General features: G+C 37.3%; 1 protein-coding gene across 1 annotated transcript; it reads left to right on the top strand.

The window, feature by feature from the left end:
• The first annotated feature begins 3,281 nt into the window (after positions 1–3,281).
• LOC122002037 (chlorophyll a-b binding protein of LHCII type 1-like) lies at positions 3,282–4,262 on the top strand. The gene has a single exon (XM_042557063.1). It carries the CDS (start codon positions 3,367–3,369, stop codon positions 4,168–4,170), a length of 804 nt encoding a protein of 267 aa, XP_042412997.1. The 5' UTR covers positions 3,282–3,366; the 3' UTR covers positions 4,171–4,262.
• The last annotated feature ends 12,095 nt before the right edge of the window (positions 4,263–16,357 follow it).

Below are 16,357 nucleotides of genomic sequence, written 5' to 3'. Positions count from 1 at the left end.
GGGGGGTGAATAGCGCTCGTGGCTTTCACTTTTCGTATTCGAAAAACGTACGAGTAAATGCACAGAAGAATAAGAAAAATAAACACAAAGATACCAAGAATTTACTTGGTTCGGAGACTAGGGCGACTCCTACTCCAAGGCCCGCGATCATTGATCGCTTTCGGTGGGCAACAACTATAATATCGCTTATTCAGTACAATAACTGTTTACAATTAATGCAGAGAAATCTTATATCGACAACAATAAAATGTAAAATCTCAGCTCCAGATTGTCGGGGACTTGTCGTAGCTAAATCGGAACGTCTCTTTTGCAGCTTGTTGCAGAAGGATTGCTTGGGAATTGATACCTCAAGCTGTTGGTCGAGATCTTCTTAAATAGGTTGTTGGAGGCGCCTCAAAGTCCCTTGAGGGTGCCTCCAAAGTGTCGAGTCAGCCACGTGGATGAGCTAAGAAGAAGTCTTCGTATATCCTCTTGAAGGCGCCTCCATAAGCCTTGAAGGCGCCTCCAACCTACAGTCCGAGGCGCCTCAAGCTTCCATGAGGGTGCCTCCAATGTTGCTTCCAGCGCAGCTTCTGCCTTGCACCCGAGGCACCTCAAGATCCATAAGGGTGCTTCGGGTACTGTTCATCCGAGGCTAATCTTGCTCCTTTGTCCCTGCAAAACATGTTAGTCCATAAACCAACCATATATCCTACAAAATAAAGTTATCACACACAATAAACATAATAATGTGAAAGTTTGACAATCACGGACTGTCCAGTTCTGACTTCAGATTTTCGACCGAAAATCCTAGATCGAACCGACGCCTACTGTTCCCTCTTTCGGGGAACGCGTCCTCACCTACTCCACTCAGGAGAGCATACCTGATGTTATTCCGGTCCTCCAGACCGACTGGATTTTTCGTCTAGGGTTACCACCCCCTAGGACCTAGGGTTACCACCCCTAGGGTTTTTTGCCACCTAGGGTTACCTCCCCCTGGGACCTAAGGTTACCCCGCTTAGGATTTCCTCCACCTAGGGTTACCACCCCCTAGAACCTAAGGTTACCGCCCCTTAGGGTTTCCCACCACCTAGGGTTACCACCCCCTAGGACCTAAGGTTACCGTCCCTTAGGATTTTCCACCTGCTTAACCGCAGTTAGGACTTTCTTGCAAACTCATTCAAGCACATCAGATAACACATAATCTTAACTTTGAATCCTTTGTCATTATCAAAACTTGGGTTCGATCGTCGGATGCTTCTCGCACCAACAACAACGATTAATTGTGATTCCTACTTAGCACTGATGATCACGACGAACTGAGTGATAATCGACTGCTATCACGGACACTCCATCGAGCAAGAGTTGCACGATAGAAGAGGAGAGGAACGGAGATGAAGAGCTACTGCTTCTTTTCTATATTTCTTACTCAAGACCGTGGTCTCCCTTTATATAAGAGCATCATCCCTTATCAGCATTGAATGATGAGTAATGAACATTCAATACCTAGGGAATAATGATAGCCGACAACCATTAATGACCGACCATTACTATCTGGGAGGTTGTAAAATTACCATTAACAATGGTTAATACTTTCGTTACCTTCTTGAGCAGCAAAAAGAATCCACATGGTAAAATGTTGGTTGTTCCACTTAGGTAAATTTTACTTCGACTGGTTTAGCATTTGGCGTGCGCAAGTCATGATCACACGTAAATCAACATGGTTCAATGTAATCTGAGCCCTACATTTACACTCCCTACACACCCATGCATAAGAAAGAACCTCTCTTCATGTATTTATTCACATCATTAATATATGTATATACCTTACAACTCTCAATATGAGATTAAATACCTATTCACAATGAAAATCTTCTTTTCTCATCCTCCGCATCTCCATTCATATATTTATCTAACATATGTATGTTTCATTGCTTGATGTTTTTGCATTCTAGATTATGCCTGCAAAACTTGGAGTCTTAGCTCTGCCCATTTCTCATCCAACAGGCCACATCACTTCAACTTAGCAGTTATATACGCACTCGACGCCAACCAACGAGTCAAACATGAAGTACAAAAACAGAGTGAAATACAAACTTCCATTAATTCGTTCACATTTTCCCACTGCCTCGGATTTACTATCCGTGACAGTGAGGTATGATTTAATTTTTGACGAATCTAAATATTATTTTAGATTATCTTATGCTCTCATCGGACGCTCGATTAAGATTAAATAAATCGTCATGACTTGTCTCTTTTTAAAATGTATAAGGTCGTCGTCTAAGAGAAACCGCCTAAGATAATAAATTCAACTTTATCACTGTCATACATTCCCATTGCCCCAGCGAACAGCGGTTAATTAGGTATATAAGATTCCGATCCCAACACGGAATTCTCATTTGATGGGAACGAAGTTACCGACAGGAACAAAGTTCCAGTGACTTCAACACACATATTAAGAACAATCGGACGTTATTTCCATCAACTAACGTTAAAGTACAAATGCTTCAACTAATTAAAATATTTTGTTTTTTAAATTATTATCTAAATTATGTGAAATTAATGGAAAGAGAAAAAAATAAAGCATTTGATATTAATTAAAATTTAAAAGATAGTTTTAAAGATACTAAATGTTGAAAGAAAATTAAACTGACTTATGGAGCAGAGCGGGCCAATGTGTAATTTCATTAAAAGGTATTCATTAAAATTAGTCCTATTTGTGCTTAAACGAGATTAATATTACTGTAACAAATTCTTTTTTATAAAAAATTAATTTAATTTTTTATTAGATATTAAATGGATAAAAATAGATACTGATCTTAATAAGATTGAGAAAGATAATATTTATATTATCGGTTTAAAATATTTATAGAAATTTTTTTATTCGATGTTTTTATCAATTTTAAGAGGTAGACTAAAAAGAATTAGTACATAATTGATAAAAAATATTACTATTAAATTTTAAAATTATTTTTAATATAAAAAGCAAAAAATATTGATTTAATTTTATGTTAAAATTAGTTATTCAACGGTAGAGATTCTAATTAAATAGTAGAATATTAAGATGCGCAAATAATATGCATGCGTTTGAAACCCAAAGATTTGGGGAATCCAATCAACAAAAGCCATGCAAGATGGCCAAGTACTCAAACGATCTTGGGGCTCAGATTCCCGGATTACCATTTCGCCACGTTTGGTACAAAGATCTCACCCATCAAAGCACCATCCAATGAGAGAAGAGATAAAGATTCCGCAAGATAAGCAGAAATCAAGTGGCCTCGAGCTTTAAAACGACGCCCCAATTCCGATTCCAATTGCCATTCCAATTCCAAACGCAGCAGAAGCCTTTCCTTTGATCGAGCACCTCTCCTCCATCAATCTGCTCAAATGGCTTCCACCATGGCGATCTCCTCCCCGTCCTTCGTTGGCAAGCCAGTCAAGCTCGCCCCCTCACTCTCCGACGGTCTTGGCGGCGGCGGTCGGTTCACCATGCGGAAAACCGGCGGCAGGCCCAAGCCAGCGGTGTCGGGGAGCCCCTGGTACGGTGCCGACCGCGTCAAGTATCTCGGTCCCTTATCCGGCGAGCCCCCGTCCTACCTCACCGGTGAATTCCCTGGCGACTACGGGTGGGACACCGCCGGCCTCTCCGCTGACCCCGAGACGTTCGCCAAGAATCGGGAGCTGGAGGTGATCCACTGCCGGTGGGCCATGCTAGGCGCTCTGGGCTGCGTCTTCCCGGAGCTCCTCTCTCGCAACGGCGTCAAATTCGGCGAGGCGGTTTGGTTCAAGGCTGGGTCTCAGATCTTCTCCGAGGGCGGACTCGATTACCTCGGCAACCCCAGCCTGATCCACGCGCAGAGCATCCTGGCCATATGGGCGTCCCAAGTGGTGCTGATGGGCGCCGTGGAGGGGTACCGTGTGGCCGGCGGCCCGCTAGGGGAGGTGGTCGACCCACTCTACCCCGGAGGGAGCTTCGACCCTCTTGGTCTCGCCGACGATCCTGAGGCCTTCGCGGAGCTGAAGGTGAAAGAGATCAAGAACGGGCGGCTGGCCATGTTCTCCATGTTCGGCTTCTTCGTGCAAGCCATCGTCACCGGCAAGGGGCCGTTGGAGAACCTGGCCGACCACCTGGCCGACCCAGTGAACAACAATGCATGGGCCTACGCCACCAACTTTGTTCCCGGCAAATGAAAACGCCCTGTTGAGATTGTAAACTCAGATGTACATTAATGTGCCATGCAATTGGAATGGGAATTTGTGAGCGAAATAATGGAAGTTTTTAACTCTGTCTTTGTACTTGATGTTCGACAAGTATGGAGCGTGTCTAGAGCATGATTGCTACGTTGAAGTGATCGAACACAATGGCAAGTCATGTGGACGATCGAGAAATCAAAATCTGTCATCTTGAAACTCGTGTAGTTACAGTCATAGTTTTCAGGTTTACGATCTTTCGTTCTCACACAAGGAATGAACATAATCTCCTAGATTGGAAAAACATCCAGAAATGAAAAATATAATTGATTCGGTATTTAAAGGAGGGGCATGATAAAATCAGAAGGTTAAAAGTTATGAAATGTGACAATCAAAAGTTAAAGAGATATGACAGTCAAAAGTTAAAAAATATGACAGTCAATACTCAATTGGCGTGACAGTCAACAATCAAGGAAAGACGGAAGTTTGACCGTCTCATATCATCAGCTGCATAATTCCTAGTCGGCCATAGACAGGGCAGGTCCTCAAATCCGCATAATTCCTTGTCGGTCGTAGACAGGACAAGTCCCAGATCTGTGTAATTCCTGGTCGGTTACAGATAGGGCAGGTCCATATATCTGAGATGTAAGACGAAACTTGGACTAGTCTCGGGCCTACCCCGGTTAATCGGATCTCCCCAGCTCATGCTTTATAGATGATCCTAGTACTTTTACTAAGACAACTCCCGACCGACTCTTCAGCGGTCAAATCATAAAAGATGGGTCTCTCGTCACAGTCTCAGATAAAGTCTAGTCGATTCATCACAACTCATCATCAAAGCTCAGTCCAGGTAGCACATCTGAGCGGTTGTCCTGAGCTGGCTGTAACTAAACCTGGGCGGGATGGAAAGTACTAAGCGACATCCATGTCAGGGAATCGCGCGTAACCTCCTGTCAGAGAATAATTGTCATATGCCAGGGAATATTCTAGTGGTTTGTCACTCCCTAAGTGTGGAACTTTCCTTCCACCAATAGGAGGCAGTCGTACATCCTCTCTCACCCGATAGGCCCTGACACCCGATATTGTCTGACAACGGTCAGACTCTAAAGGTATGCATCGTCATATAAAAAGGAAGGTCCTCTTCCTTGGCTAGTTACGCACACATACACATTTGTCTTCAACAATTCTTTTTCCATCATACATTGTTCTTTCGGGGGAAAAGGACCTGGCTTAAGTGTCGGAGGGTCTACTCTGGGGACTTTCCCCCTAATTTCTGGTCTCTAACGCTTTGTGTGCTTATCTAAGTGTGTGCAGAGTCTGAGTACCACCAGTTCTTCTACCACAACCTTTGGAGGTTCCATGTGGGGGTTTGCCTTTCCGATGCGTATATACAGGGGCATCAAAGTCGCTTCTCCCTCAACACCAACGCCATCTCCACCGGCCTTCGTCTGACTCTGATTCCAAACAGGATCAATTTGGCGCCGTCTGTGGGAATCTTCTCCACCTGTTCTGGAACGAGACGCTGGAGGATACCAGTAAGATCAACATAACCATGACAGCCGGAGAGTACAAGTTGTTCAAAGAAGCCAAGAGGCAAGTGACTTCTGAGAGGCATACCACCACTTCACAACCACATAGGATACCTGCGGCTTCAAAGGACCAGACCCACACTTCAGACAGGGGGTCTAAGAGGAAGCAGCCCGAGGATTTCCCTCGAGCTTTCTATCGTGACCCTGGCTTGGATTACTACAACAAGAAGTAACAGCACCAAGCCTCCATGGTCGAGAGTTCCCCACCCAGAGACTTAAAAAAAGGGAAGGTCATAGTCATCTGGGAGGAGTTGAAGGAGTTGCCCGAGGAGTTGCAAGTACCTTTCTCCCTAAGGGTGCTCGAGGAAAGCTACCAAAGGGGTATAAGCCCCTAACTATTGGAGAGTATGACGGTAGTAAGGATCCAGAAGATCACCTCTGTAAATTTCGGAACGTTGCGCTATTGCACCAGTACAATGACACCATTAAGAGTCGGGTGTTTTTAAACACTCTATCAGGCTCGACACAAAAGTGGTTCGACGGATTGCCTGTTGGATCCATCACCTGCTTTTAGGATTTCAAGAACGCTTTCCTACACCACTTCGCCAGTAACAAAGAAATATCAAAAGACTAACCATTGTCTATTTGCTCTCAAATAGGGGCCGACGGAGCCCCTAAGGGCCTACATAAAACACTTCAACCATGTAGCCCAGGATGCCCCATTCACTACCTTGGATAACTTGATGAGCACCTTCTCCCATGGTCTGGTGGAAGGGGAGTTCTTTCGAGCCCTCATTCGAGAGCCTATGAAAAACTTTGATGAGATGCTTAGGAAAGCAACAAGATACATTAATGTAAAGGAAGCCCAGATAGCTCGGAGGAAAGCAGAGAAAGTAGATGCTCCTGTCAACAAGTCGAAGAGAAGGCCGCCCCAATCTCCCCCTTGACCCTTTCCTCGCTCCAAGGATGCCCGACCGGGTTTTCCGCCCGGTGAGGAATTCAGGGTAGCGCAACGAGTCGAAGCTGTCAAGCTCCTAAACCCGGTCAGTGGGGGCCCGGTTATTGTACCTACCATAGGTCCCACACCCATTACACAGGAGATTGTGTCCACTTTGCCCGAGATTCTCGGCGGGCAGCCAAACTTGGTTTGCCTACACCTGAGATCGCGTCCAAACTTCAGAAGCTGCTGGCCAACCCATCTACTGCCACAGGACAATCAAGCAAATCCCTACCCGAGAGCAGAGGTCAGGTAAGTTAGTAGGAGCCGATGGAATCCCTTGAGGAAGAGAATAGGAGAAATATCGCCATCCAGGAGATTGACATGATCTCCGGAGGACCCATGGATAGAGATTCCGCTAGAGCTTGGAAGTCCCATCAACGCCGCTTAGAGATACGCACGGTATGTTACAGTTGGGAGCAAGCTACAGGGCCCTTAATCAGCTTCGGGCTACAAGACCTGGAGGGAGTGGAGCTCCCTCACTACGATGCCCTCATAATCAAAGTCGTCATCGCTAATAGCCGCGTGGCTAGGGTTTTCATTAACACCAGAAGCTCTGTCAACGTGCTGTTTAAAAATGCATTTGATGGCATGCAGATCAACACCAGCGAACTTCAACCCGTAGCTACCTCTTTATATGGGTTTACAGATAATGAAGTGCGACCAATGGGTCAGATCAAGCTAGTCATATCTTTGGGTAGCGAACCATTGGTGAGGACGCGGAGGAGCACCTTCATCGTGGTGGATTCTCCATCCTCTTACAACGTCATTTTAGGGAGATTCGCCCTACGTGAATTCTGAGCTGTAGTCTCCACCTTTTTTATGCAATGACAACCTGGATTAAGTTAGTGAAAAGATATGCAAAAATAACAAGACAGATGATATGATTTTAGACTGTTTTTGGTGTTTTTGGTGTCTAGATTTTTGCTAACTTAATCCACAGTTTTTTGCTAACTTAATCTACCTAACCCTCCCCCTTTGACATTCATCAAAAAATAAGCATAGACAAGATAGGAAAAATTGACTAAGTAAAGTAACTAAAAAAACTTGACAGTAGAAAATAGTCAGGATTATTTGGGGAGCTTTAATCTAGAAAATAAGCAAAGTATCTTTCAAAGGTAAAAAGTTAATTAATTTGAAGAAACTAAGTTAATAAAATAATTATTTTCAAGATCTACTTAGTTTTTTTAAAAAATATGATAAGTCAAAAAATTTTGCAAACATAACTTAAAAGATTTGAAATTGTTTTTCAAAAACTACTAATTCTTTAATAAGGTTTCCAAAAGAAAAGTTTTTACAAAAATAACTTTAAGATTAAAACAATGTTTCGAAAATAGATAACTTTTGAAAACTTTGAAAAAAACTTTTTCAAGAAATAGAATTTTGAAAAAAATATAAGGAATAGTAAAACTGAATTAAGATTTTGAAATTCTTTGAAAACTGTGCCAAGTTGCTTTCAAAAATATGAAAGCAATATTTTCAAAACTTAAATAGTTGTAAAACTAATTTTTACAAGTTATTTTTTAAAACACTTTTGAAGATAATTAAAAATTTTCAATGCCAAAAAAATGAAGCAATTTTTGAAAATATTAATCCTCCCCCTGAATCTGACATTAATTCAAAATAAACAACTGAAAAATATCCTTAACTGTCTAACCATTTATTACTTACTAACTATTAGAAGATAGCAGTTTTCACTTGATTAGTCAGACTAGGTTAATTTATCCAATTAGTGTTTGACTAAGCTGGAAAACTTAACCTGATTACTATTAGTTTAGTTTTTAACGCCCAGACTTTTATTAATGCACTGATATAAGCATCTTAAGTCCAAGCGATCTACCTATGCATCTCACCCCTTTCTAAGTTTAGCAATACACAAACAAGGTAGTCCTAGTGTGTTCGTGAGATGCTCAAGTCCTAGATCTATAGGAGCATGCATTCTAAGGATTTGATCTAGACTAAGGCTAAAATTGATTTTGAAATTTCTAAAAATAGAGAATTTTGAGAAATATAAATAAAAGTTTTATCCTAGAATTTTAAAGAAAAATTTTGAAAACAATTTTGTAATTAAGAATCCTAGTCTATTAAGCACATTCTTAACTTCCGACGTAAGATACTAAATTCACATTCAGAGAGGGGTTTAGTGAATATGTCAGCTAAATTAGACTTGCACTCAATGTATTTGAGTTCAATATGATCCCTGATAAAGTGGTGTCTAATTTCAATGTGTTTAGTTCTTGAATGATGCACAAGGTTTTTTATTAAATTAATTGAACTAACATTATCAATTAACATTTTTATATTTATAAAGTTTAAATTAAAATCTTTTAAGGTGTGAATCATCTATAATAATTGTGTGACACATTCTCCTATAGCTATATATTCTGACTCAGTAGTAGATAAGGTAATATAGTGTTGCTTTCTACTAAACCAGCTGATAAGTGATGGGTCCTGTAGCTGACATCCACCACTTGTACTTTTACGATCTAATTTATAGCTAGCGTAATCTAAGTCAGAATAGCCTATTAGTTCGAAATTGGTTGTTCTAGGATATCAAATTCCTATATTTGATGTTCCTATGAGATATCTAAAAATTCTTCTGACTTGAGTCAAATGTGATTCTTTAGCACAGGTTTGGTATCTAGCACACATACTAACTGCAAATAAAATATCAGGTTGACTTGCAGTTAAGTATAGTAGGCTACCTATGGCTCTCCTATAGTATTTTAAGTCAACTGATTTTCCATTTGGGTCATTATCTAAGGTTGTGTTAGTTTGCCATAAGTGTTTTTATTTCCTTAGTGTTTTCCATTCCAAATTTTTTAAGTAATTCGTTAATATATTTTTGTTGATAAATGTAATTGCTCTAATTTGTTTATTTAATTTGTAGTCCTAAAAAGCAAGTTAGTTTACCTACTAGGCTCATTTCAAATTCCTATTCCATTAGGGTTATACGTTCTTGTAAAAATTCTGAATTAGTTGGCCCAAAGATTATTTCTTCTACATAAACTTGGGCTATAAAAATATCTTGTTTGATTTACTTGACAAATAGGGTTGGGTCAATTTATCCTTGGTTGAATCCTTTGAAAATTATGTGGGAGGTTAATCTTTCATACCATGCCCTATGTGCTTGTTTAAGTCCATATAAGTTTAAATACATGATCAGGATGATCTAAACTCTCAAACCCAGGTGGCTGACCTACATAAACTTCTTCTTTGATTATCCCATTTAAGAATGCGGATTTAACATCCATTTGATAAAGTTTAAATTCTTTATGAGCTGCATAGCTAAGTAACATTCTAATGGACTCAAGTCTGGCTACTGGGGCATATGTTTTATCATAGTCAAGTCCCTCTACTTGACTAAATCCCTTAGCAACTAGTTTAACCTTGTTTCTAATAATTTTCCCAATTTCACTTAGTTTGTTTCTGAATACCCATTTTGTTTCTATTATCTTTTTATTTTTGGGTGGTGGTACTAAGTCCCGGACTACGTTTCTCTCAAATTGGGCTAGCTCGTCTTGCATGACTATAATCCAATCTAGGTCAAGGATTCAACTATTGTTTTGGGTTCAATTTTTGAAATTAGGGATATTTGACTTAAGTTCCTAAAGGATAACCTATCTGAACCCTTAGGTCTGGGTCACCAATTATTTGGTCAATTGAATGATCTGGGTTGACTCTTAGGGTTTTGGGAGGTTCATTCACTTGAAGCTGATCTTCTTTTTTGTGAATTAGGTTTTTATTTGCTCCCCTTTGACTAGTGTTACCTTGAATAAAATTAATTGGTTGAATTTGAGTTTGTTCTAAGTTTTGGCTGGTCTCTTTAAATTTCACATTTGAGGTTTCTTCAAATTTCAGTGTGACTTTATTATATACTCTATAACCTCTACTGTTTAACGAATATCCTACAAATATTCCATTTTCTATTTTTGAGGAAAATTTTCTTAAGTGTTCTCTTGTATTTAGTATGTAGACTGGGCATCCAAATACTTTAAAATATTTAATATTAGGTTGTTTATTATAATATAATTCAAATAAAGTTTTATTGTGAGTTTTATTTATCATAGTTCAGTTTTTTACATAACAAGATGTACTAACAGCTTTTGCATAAAAGTATTTTGGTAAATTATGTTCATTCAGCATTGTCCTAGAAGCTTCAAGCAGAGTTCTATTTTTTATTTCTAATTTTCCATTTTGTTGAGGTATTTTAGGGCATGAAAATTTGTGATGATAACCGTTTTTAAGACAAAATTGGCTAAAGTTGTGATTTTTAAATTCTCCTCCGTTGTCACTTCTGATTTTTTTAATTTTTAGGTCTTTTTCATTTTCAACTTGTTTGAAAAAATTAGTGAAGATTTCAAACTTTTCATCTTTACTTTTTAAGAATTTTACCTAGGTGAATCTAGAGTAGTCATCTATTATTACTAGGTAATATATGCTTCCATTTATTGATTTGACTCCATGGGAATCAAATAAGTCTAAGTGTAATAGTTCTAGTATTGAATTTGTTTGAAGTTGATTAGTTGGTTTGTGAGTATATTTTATTTGTTTTCCTTGTTGACAAACATTATAGATTGTTGAGTCTAAGTTGGGTAATTTTGGTAAGCCTCGAACTAATCCATTTAACTTACTTAGATTTCTGAAGTTTGTGTGTGACATTCTTCTTGTCATAACCAGGTTTCTTCTTTTCGTATTAAATAACACTTAAGTGAAGAAGAAATTAGGTTAATTACATAGATATTGTCCTTTCTAAACCCTTTCAGGCTTATAGTAGGGTTATCTAAGTGTTTAATTAAACATTCAGTAGAAAGAAATCTAATCTTATATCTAGAATCACAGATGACTTATACTAAGAAGATTGTACTTGAGTTTTTCAACAAGTAAAATTTTCTTAATAATGAAATCAGTTTTAAGTTCAATGTTACCTATCCCAATTACCTTGAGTTTGTCGTTGTTTCCAAAGGCAACTGTTCCTAAGCTCTTGTAGGTTAATTGAGTGAATTTGGTGTGATCCCCAGTCATATGTTTGGGGCAACCACTATCCAATATCCATTTAGTTTCCTATAACGGGGAGGAGTTAAGATTAGTTTAAGTTAATTTTAATCTAATTTTTAAGTTTTAATTTTTAATTGGATTTCTAATTTTAATCTTAAAGTTAAAATTTTAAATTTAATTGTTAATTTAAAATAATTTTTAAGTTAAAATAATTTTAAAATAATTTTTAAATTAAAATAATTTTTAAAATAAAATAATTTTTAAAATGATTTTTAAGTTAAAATAATTTTTAAGATAACTTTTTTTAAAGTTAAAATAATTTTTAACTTAAAATAATTTTTAAGTTAAAATAATTTTTAAGATAATTTTTAAGTTAAAATAATTTTTAAGATAAAATAATTTTTTTAAATTAAAATAATTTTTAAGTTAAAATAATTTTTAAGATAATTTTTAAGTTAAAATAAATTTTAAGATAATTTTAAAGTTAAAATAATTTTTAAGTTAAAATAATTTTTAATTTAAAATAAATTTTAAGTTACAATAATTTTTACTATAATTTTTATGTTAAAATAATTTTTGAGATAATTTTTAAGTTAAAATAATTTTTAAGATTATTTTTTTAAGTAAAAATAATTTTTAAGATAAAATAATTTGAAATTGAATTTTGAATTTAATTTTAATTTAATTTAATTCAATTTAAGTGCGTAGTCATTTCACCCGATCTATGTTTTCAATCAGGAAATCCTACAATTTTTTTAGATAAGTTAAGTTCAATTTCAGGGGTTGGTTTAACTTTGTGTTAGATTCAGGTTTAGCTTTAGGCTCAACAAACAAACATTTTTTTAATAAACTTTTGGGCTATAGTTAGTCACCTGGACATCATTAGAGTAACTATGCCTTCGAGGTTTTCTAAATAGTCTCACCCACTGAACTTAGTACAAAACCTTGGTCTAATTAGTTAGGATCTGTAAGGGGTAGCTTCAGTTAGTTCCACTGAGACAAATGCACCAGGTCGAAGCCATATTGTAACGACCACCCTTCTTGTTACTACTATTCTCTAAGAGTGACCGTTACTTAACTACTAACTCTACTTAACCGGTATGATTAAAAACCACATGGAAACCCTACCGAAAAATTTCGACAAAGTCTCCCCTGTACCGGTGACCAAATTCATCAATACATGCAAATAATAACCATCAACCACATGCGGCTAGTATATATATATCACAATCACGCAGTAATAACAATCTAAAATAAAGATGAACTCAAATGACATGAACTATAAAGTACAATCTCAAACGTTTACAGTCCACCAAAACATGGAAAACTTAATAATAAAGAAAGAAAACTAAAAGAACCCTTTTCTAGTCCCAAGACTTCCATAGTCCTGACATCACACACCATCCGCACCACCTTGTCGCCTTCCTTGCTAGATATTTTCCTTTCCTTTATCTGCGGTAAGAGGAAATGCAGTCTATAAGCAAAATTTGCTTAGTAAGCGCTATCTAACTCACAAAAACACGAATATGCATGTATACAGAAAAAAAAACTAGAAACTATATGCTCTAAAAGAAAGTAAAGCATAAACATATCTGTTCATGTCAAACTAATAGCAAAGAAAAACTATGGAATCTACTCATGTAATTCTAATAGCTAATCATGCTATACAAGGATAAAACTGCATGCTAGGAATAAAGCTAAACATGTGAAAACTTCTCATCCAATAGGTAAACATGAAAAACTATTCATCTACTAGATAAACATGGTAGAATAAAGAACTAAACTTGCTGATTTTAGAACTATATGAAACTTATTTCATTTGTTCAAAACTTATACTTATATACTTCAAAATAATAATCAACTTCTCTTGGGCCCGGCATTGTACCAATTTACGTGCATCCTTAATATGAGTCGAAGTAGCTAATCCCGAAACTACTAAAGTACTTCTAGGCGATCTTGTGCCTAGGGGCGATCTAGGAGCCCACCCAATGGACCTTGTGTCCAGTACATGCCATTAAAAAGTAAAATACTTATTTTCTTTTTAACTATAATTTCCTTATACTTGTTATTCTTAAATTCTCTTATAACAAAATGCCTTGGCATTTATTCAAACACTTAGCGTGCTTTTAATCCTAAACTTCTGGAATTTAGGATCAATTTAAGACCTTGGTCTTTTCTTACTTATAATCACTCATAACCCCTAAAAGAGTTTAATAGAACACTATATGCATAAAAATTCTAGAGTTTCACAGAATAAACACAATTCTGCATATTAAGCTACACAATTCTGCACTATAAACTCTAAAGAAATTAGAAAATGATTGTCTTAAAAGGAAGGCTACTCATGCACATCTAATAACATAAGGAACTATAAATCTGCTCTAAGATTGGAGTTCTGCATATTGAGGTAACAAGGAACTCAAATCTGTATGCTTAAATGGAAATAGCATATCTAAACCTCAAGCTCAGATTTAACATAAGCAAATTATCTAAACCTCATGCTCAGATTTAACATAAGCAAATTATCTAAACCTCATGCTCAAATTTAACATAAAGAATCCTCAAATCCATATACTTGAATGGAAGTAGCATATCTAAACCTCAAGCTCAGATTTAATAGAAGCAAATTATCTAAACCTCATGCTCATAAGTCCTAAAAGAAGTGGTCTAATAAGCACAAAACAAATCTGTACAGCAGACTCTGATACAATTTAAACTTCACAAAAATCTCCAAAGCAACTAAACTGTACAGCAAACTCTAATACAATTTAGACTTCACAAAATTCTTCCAAGGCAACTAAACATACAGTAAACTCTAATACAATTTAGACTTCACAGAATTCTTCCAAGGCAACTAATCTGTACAAAAGAAAGTAATCAAAATCCAAAATCGACACTTAGAACCATAACCACTTTGAATTCATGTTATCACCTTTTAGATCTGCCCACAGGATCACAACTAAATTAAAACCAAGAAAAGCAAAATCTGACTTCTTCAAAATTGTACCCATCTCTTTACAACAGGTACATTAAACCTACTAGGCACCAAATTAAATCTACCCTGCTACTATAGATGTCATATCTTCTAAAATCTATACAATTTTGGCTTTAGGAACTCCATCTCCATGAAGTATGAATCTAAACAAGTAATAAGGTAACTAAATCTGCTCAAACCCGAATGCATTTATACTAGCATAAACATGCATGAAAACTAAATATTTAAAGCAAATCTAATGGAAATTGCTACTGTAAACCCAAAACCATAATTGTTCTTCACACTATGTACACTAGTTCAAAGCTTATACCTTTATAAAGCATCAGAAATCCTTAAACATGCTATATCAGAACTCTACACTAATTCCTTATGGAAACATGCACTGTTCGGAAATCCAAATGAATTCACGAGAAATCTTACTTCAATCCATAAACCTACATCACGAGAACATATAAGTAAAAATACTGGAAAACAAAGATACTTAAAAAAACAATGAAACATTTTCTTCCAAGCTTCGTATGTACCATCAAGAACAAACACAACCTGGAAACGGATCCAAAACTCTGTTTACTAAATACCAACCAAACGAAACTGTTCTGAATTAGATTTCATGACAGCACACTTCAACAGAACTACAAAGGAGTATTCAGATCTTCCTTAAGCTTGCTACAATGGAACTACACAGAAACAATCGAATCCTCTTCAAGTATGCTACAACAGGTCACTAAAGAGCAATCAGACCTTCTTTAAGCATGCTACAACAGAACACTAAGAAGAAATAAGATCTTCGAACCATTCCTAACTATTGAAACTAACTCAAATCAACAATTCAGTGGAGGCCATGCAAGGAACATAATTCAGATTCAAAACTTCTCAAATCTATTCTATAGAAATCAAAACCGCTATACCAAAACAAAGCCGCAACAGAACCTACACTAACTTCCTTCAAAACAGATTATTCACAGTATAAATCCACATAAACCAATGACAACAAATTGAACTCAAGCAAGTTCTCCAATATCTATACCAAATCCTTCCTATATACTCATGCTATCTCAAGGAAAGAACTTGCATAACATCATTAAACCAAAGCTAGAACTTCATAAGAAACCCAATCCAAATCTTATTCTTCCAGTTAAGAAATCGGAAATCTTAGGAAGCTCAACTCTACATCTGTTATGGAATAAATGCTTGCTAAGTTGAATCCGAACCAACACCACAACCATCCCAAGAACAGAACCATCTAAAGAGGTAGAGCCATCTAAAGAGAAAGGAATCCACACAAGAAGCCAACTTGAACCCGAACTACTCTATTGCAAACCATAAGAAACCAAAGCTTCACCATTCAAATCGCAACAACACAGCCCTAGGTTTCATCCAAAGCTTCGGGAACAAGAAAAAGAACAAGAAATAAACTTCGAAGCTATCCTACCGCAGGTGAGTAAGCGACTTACCTTGCGTTCTTGAACCCACAGCCGAACAAGAAGCTTCTAGGGTTTTGGATGAGCTCCAAAACTCGGCACTTCCTCTGTGTCCGCGTGTTCTCTTCGACAGGAGGGCTCGGATCCGAGAAGAGCTTGTGGAGAAGTCCCTTTGGTCGGCCGCCGGAGAGGCCCTTGCTTCCCTCTTTTCGTTTTCGCCCAAGCTAGACCCGACCCCGGGCCGGGT

Source organism: Zingiber officinale, chromosome 7A (assembly GCF_018446385.1).
Source record: "Zingiber officinale cultivar Zhangliang chromosome 7A, Zo_v1.1, whole genome shotgun sequence".
Classification (NCBI taxonomy): domain Eukaryota; kingdom Viridiplantae; phylum Streptophyta; class Magnoliopsida; order Zingiberales; family Zingiberaceae; genus Zingiber; species Zingiber officinale.
The sequence above is the reverse complement of the archived record's forward strand: the minus strand, read 5'-3'. Positions and strand labels throughout refer to the sequence as shown.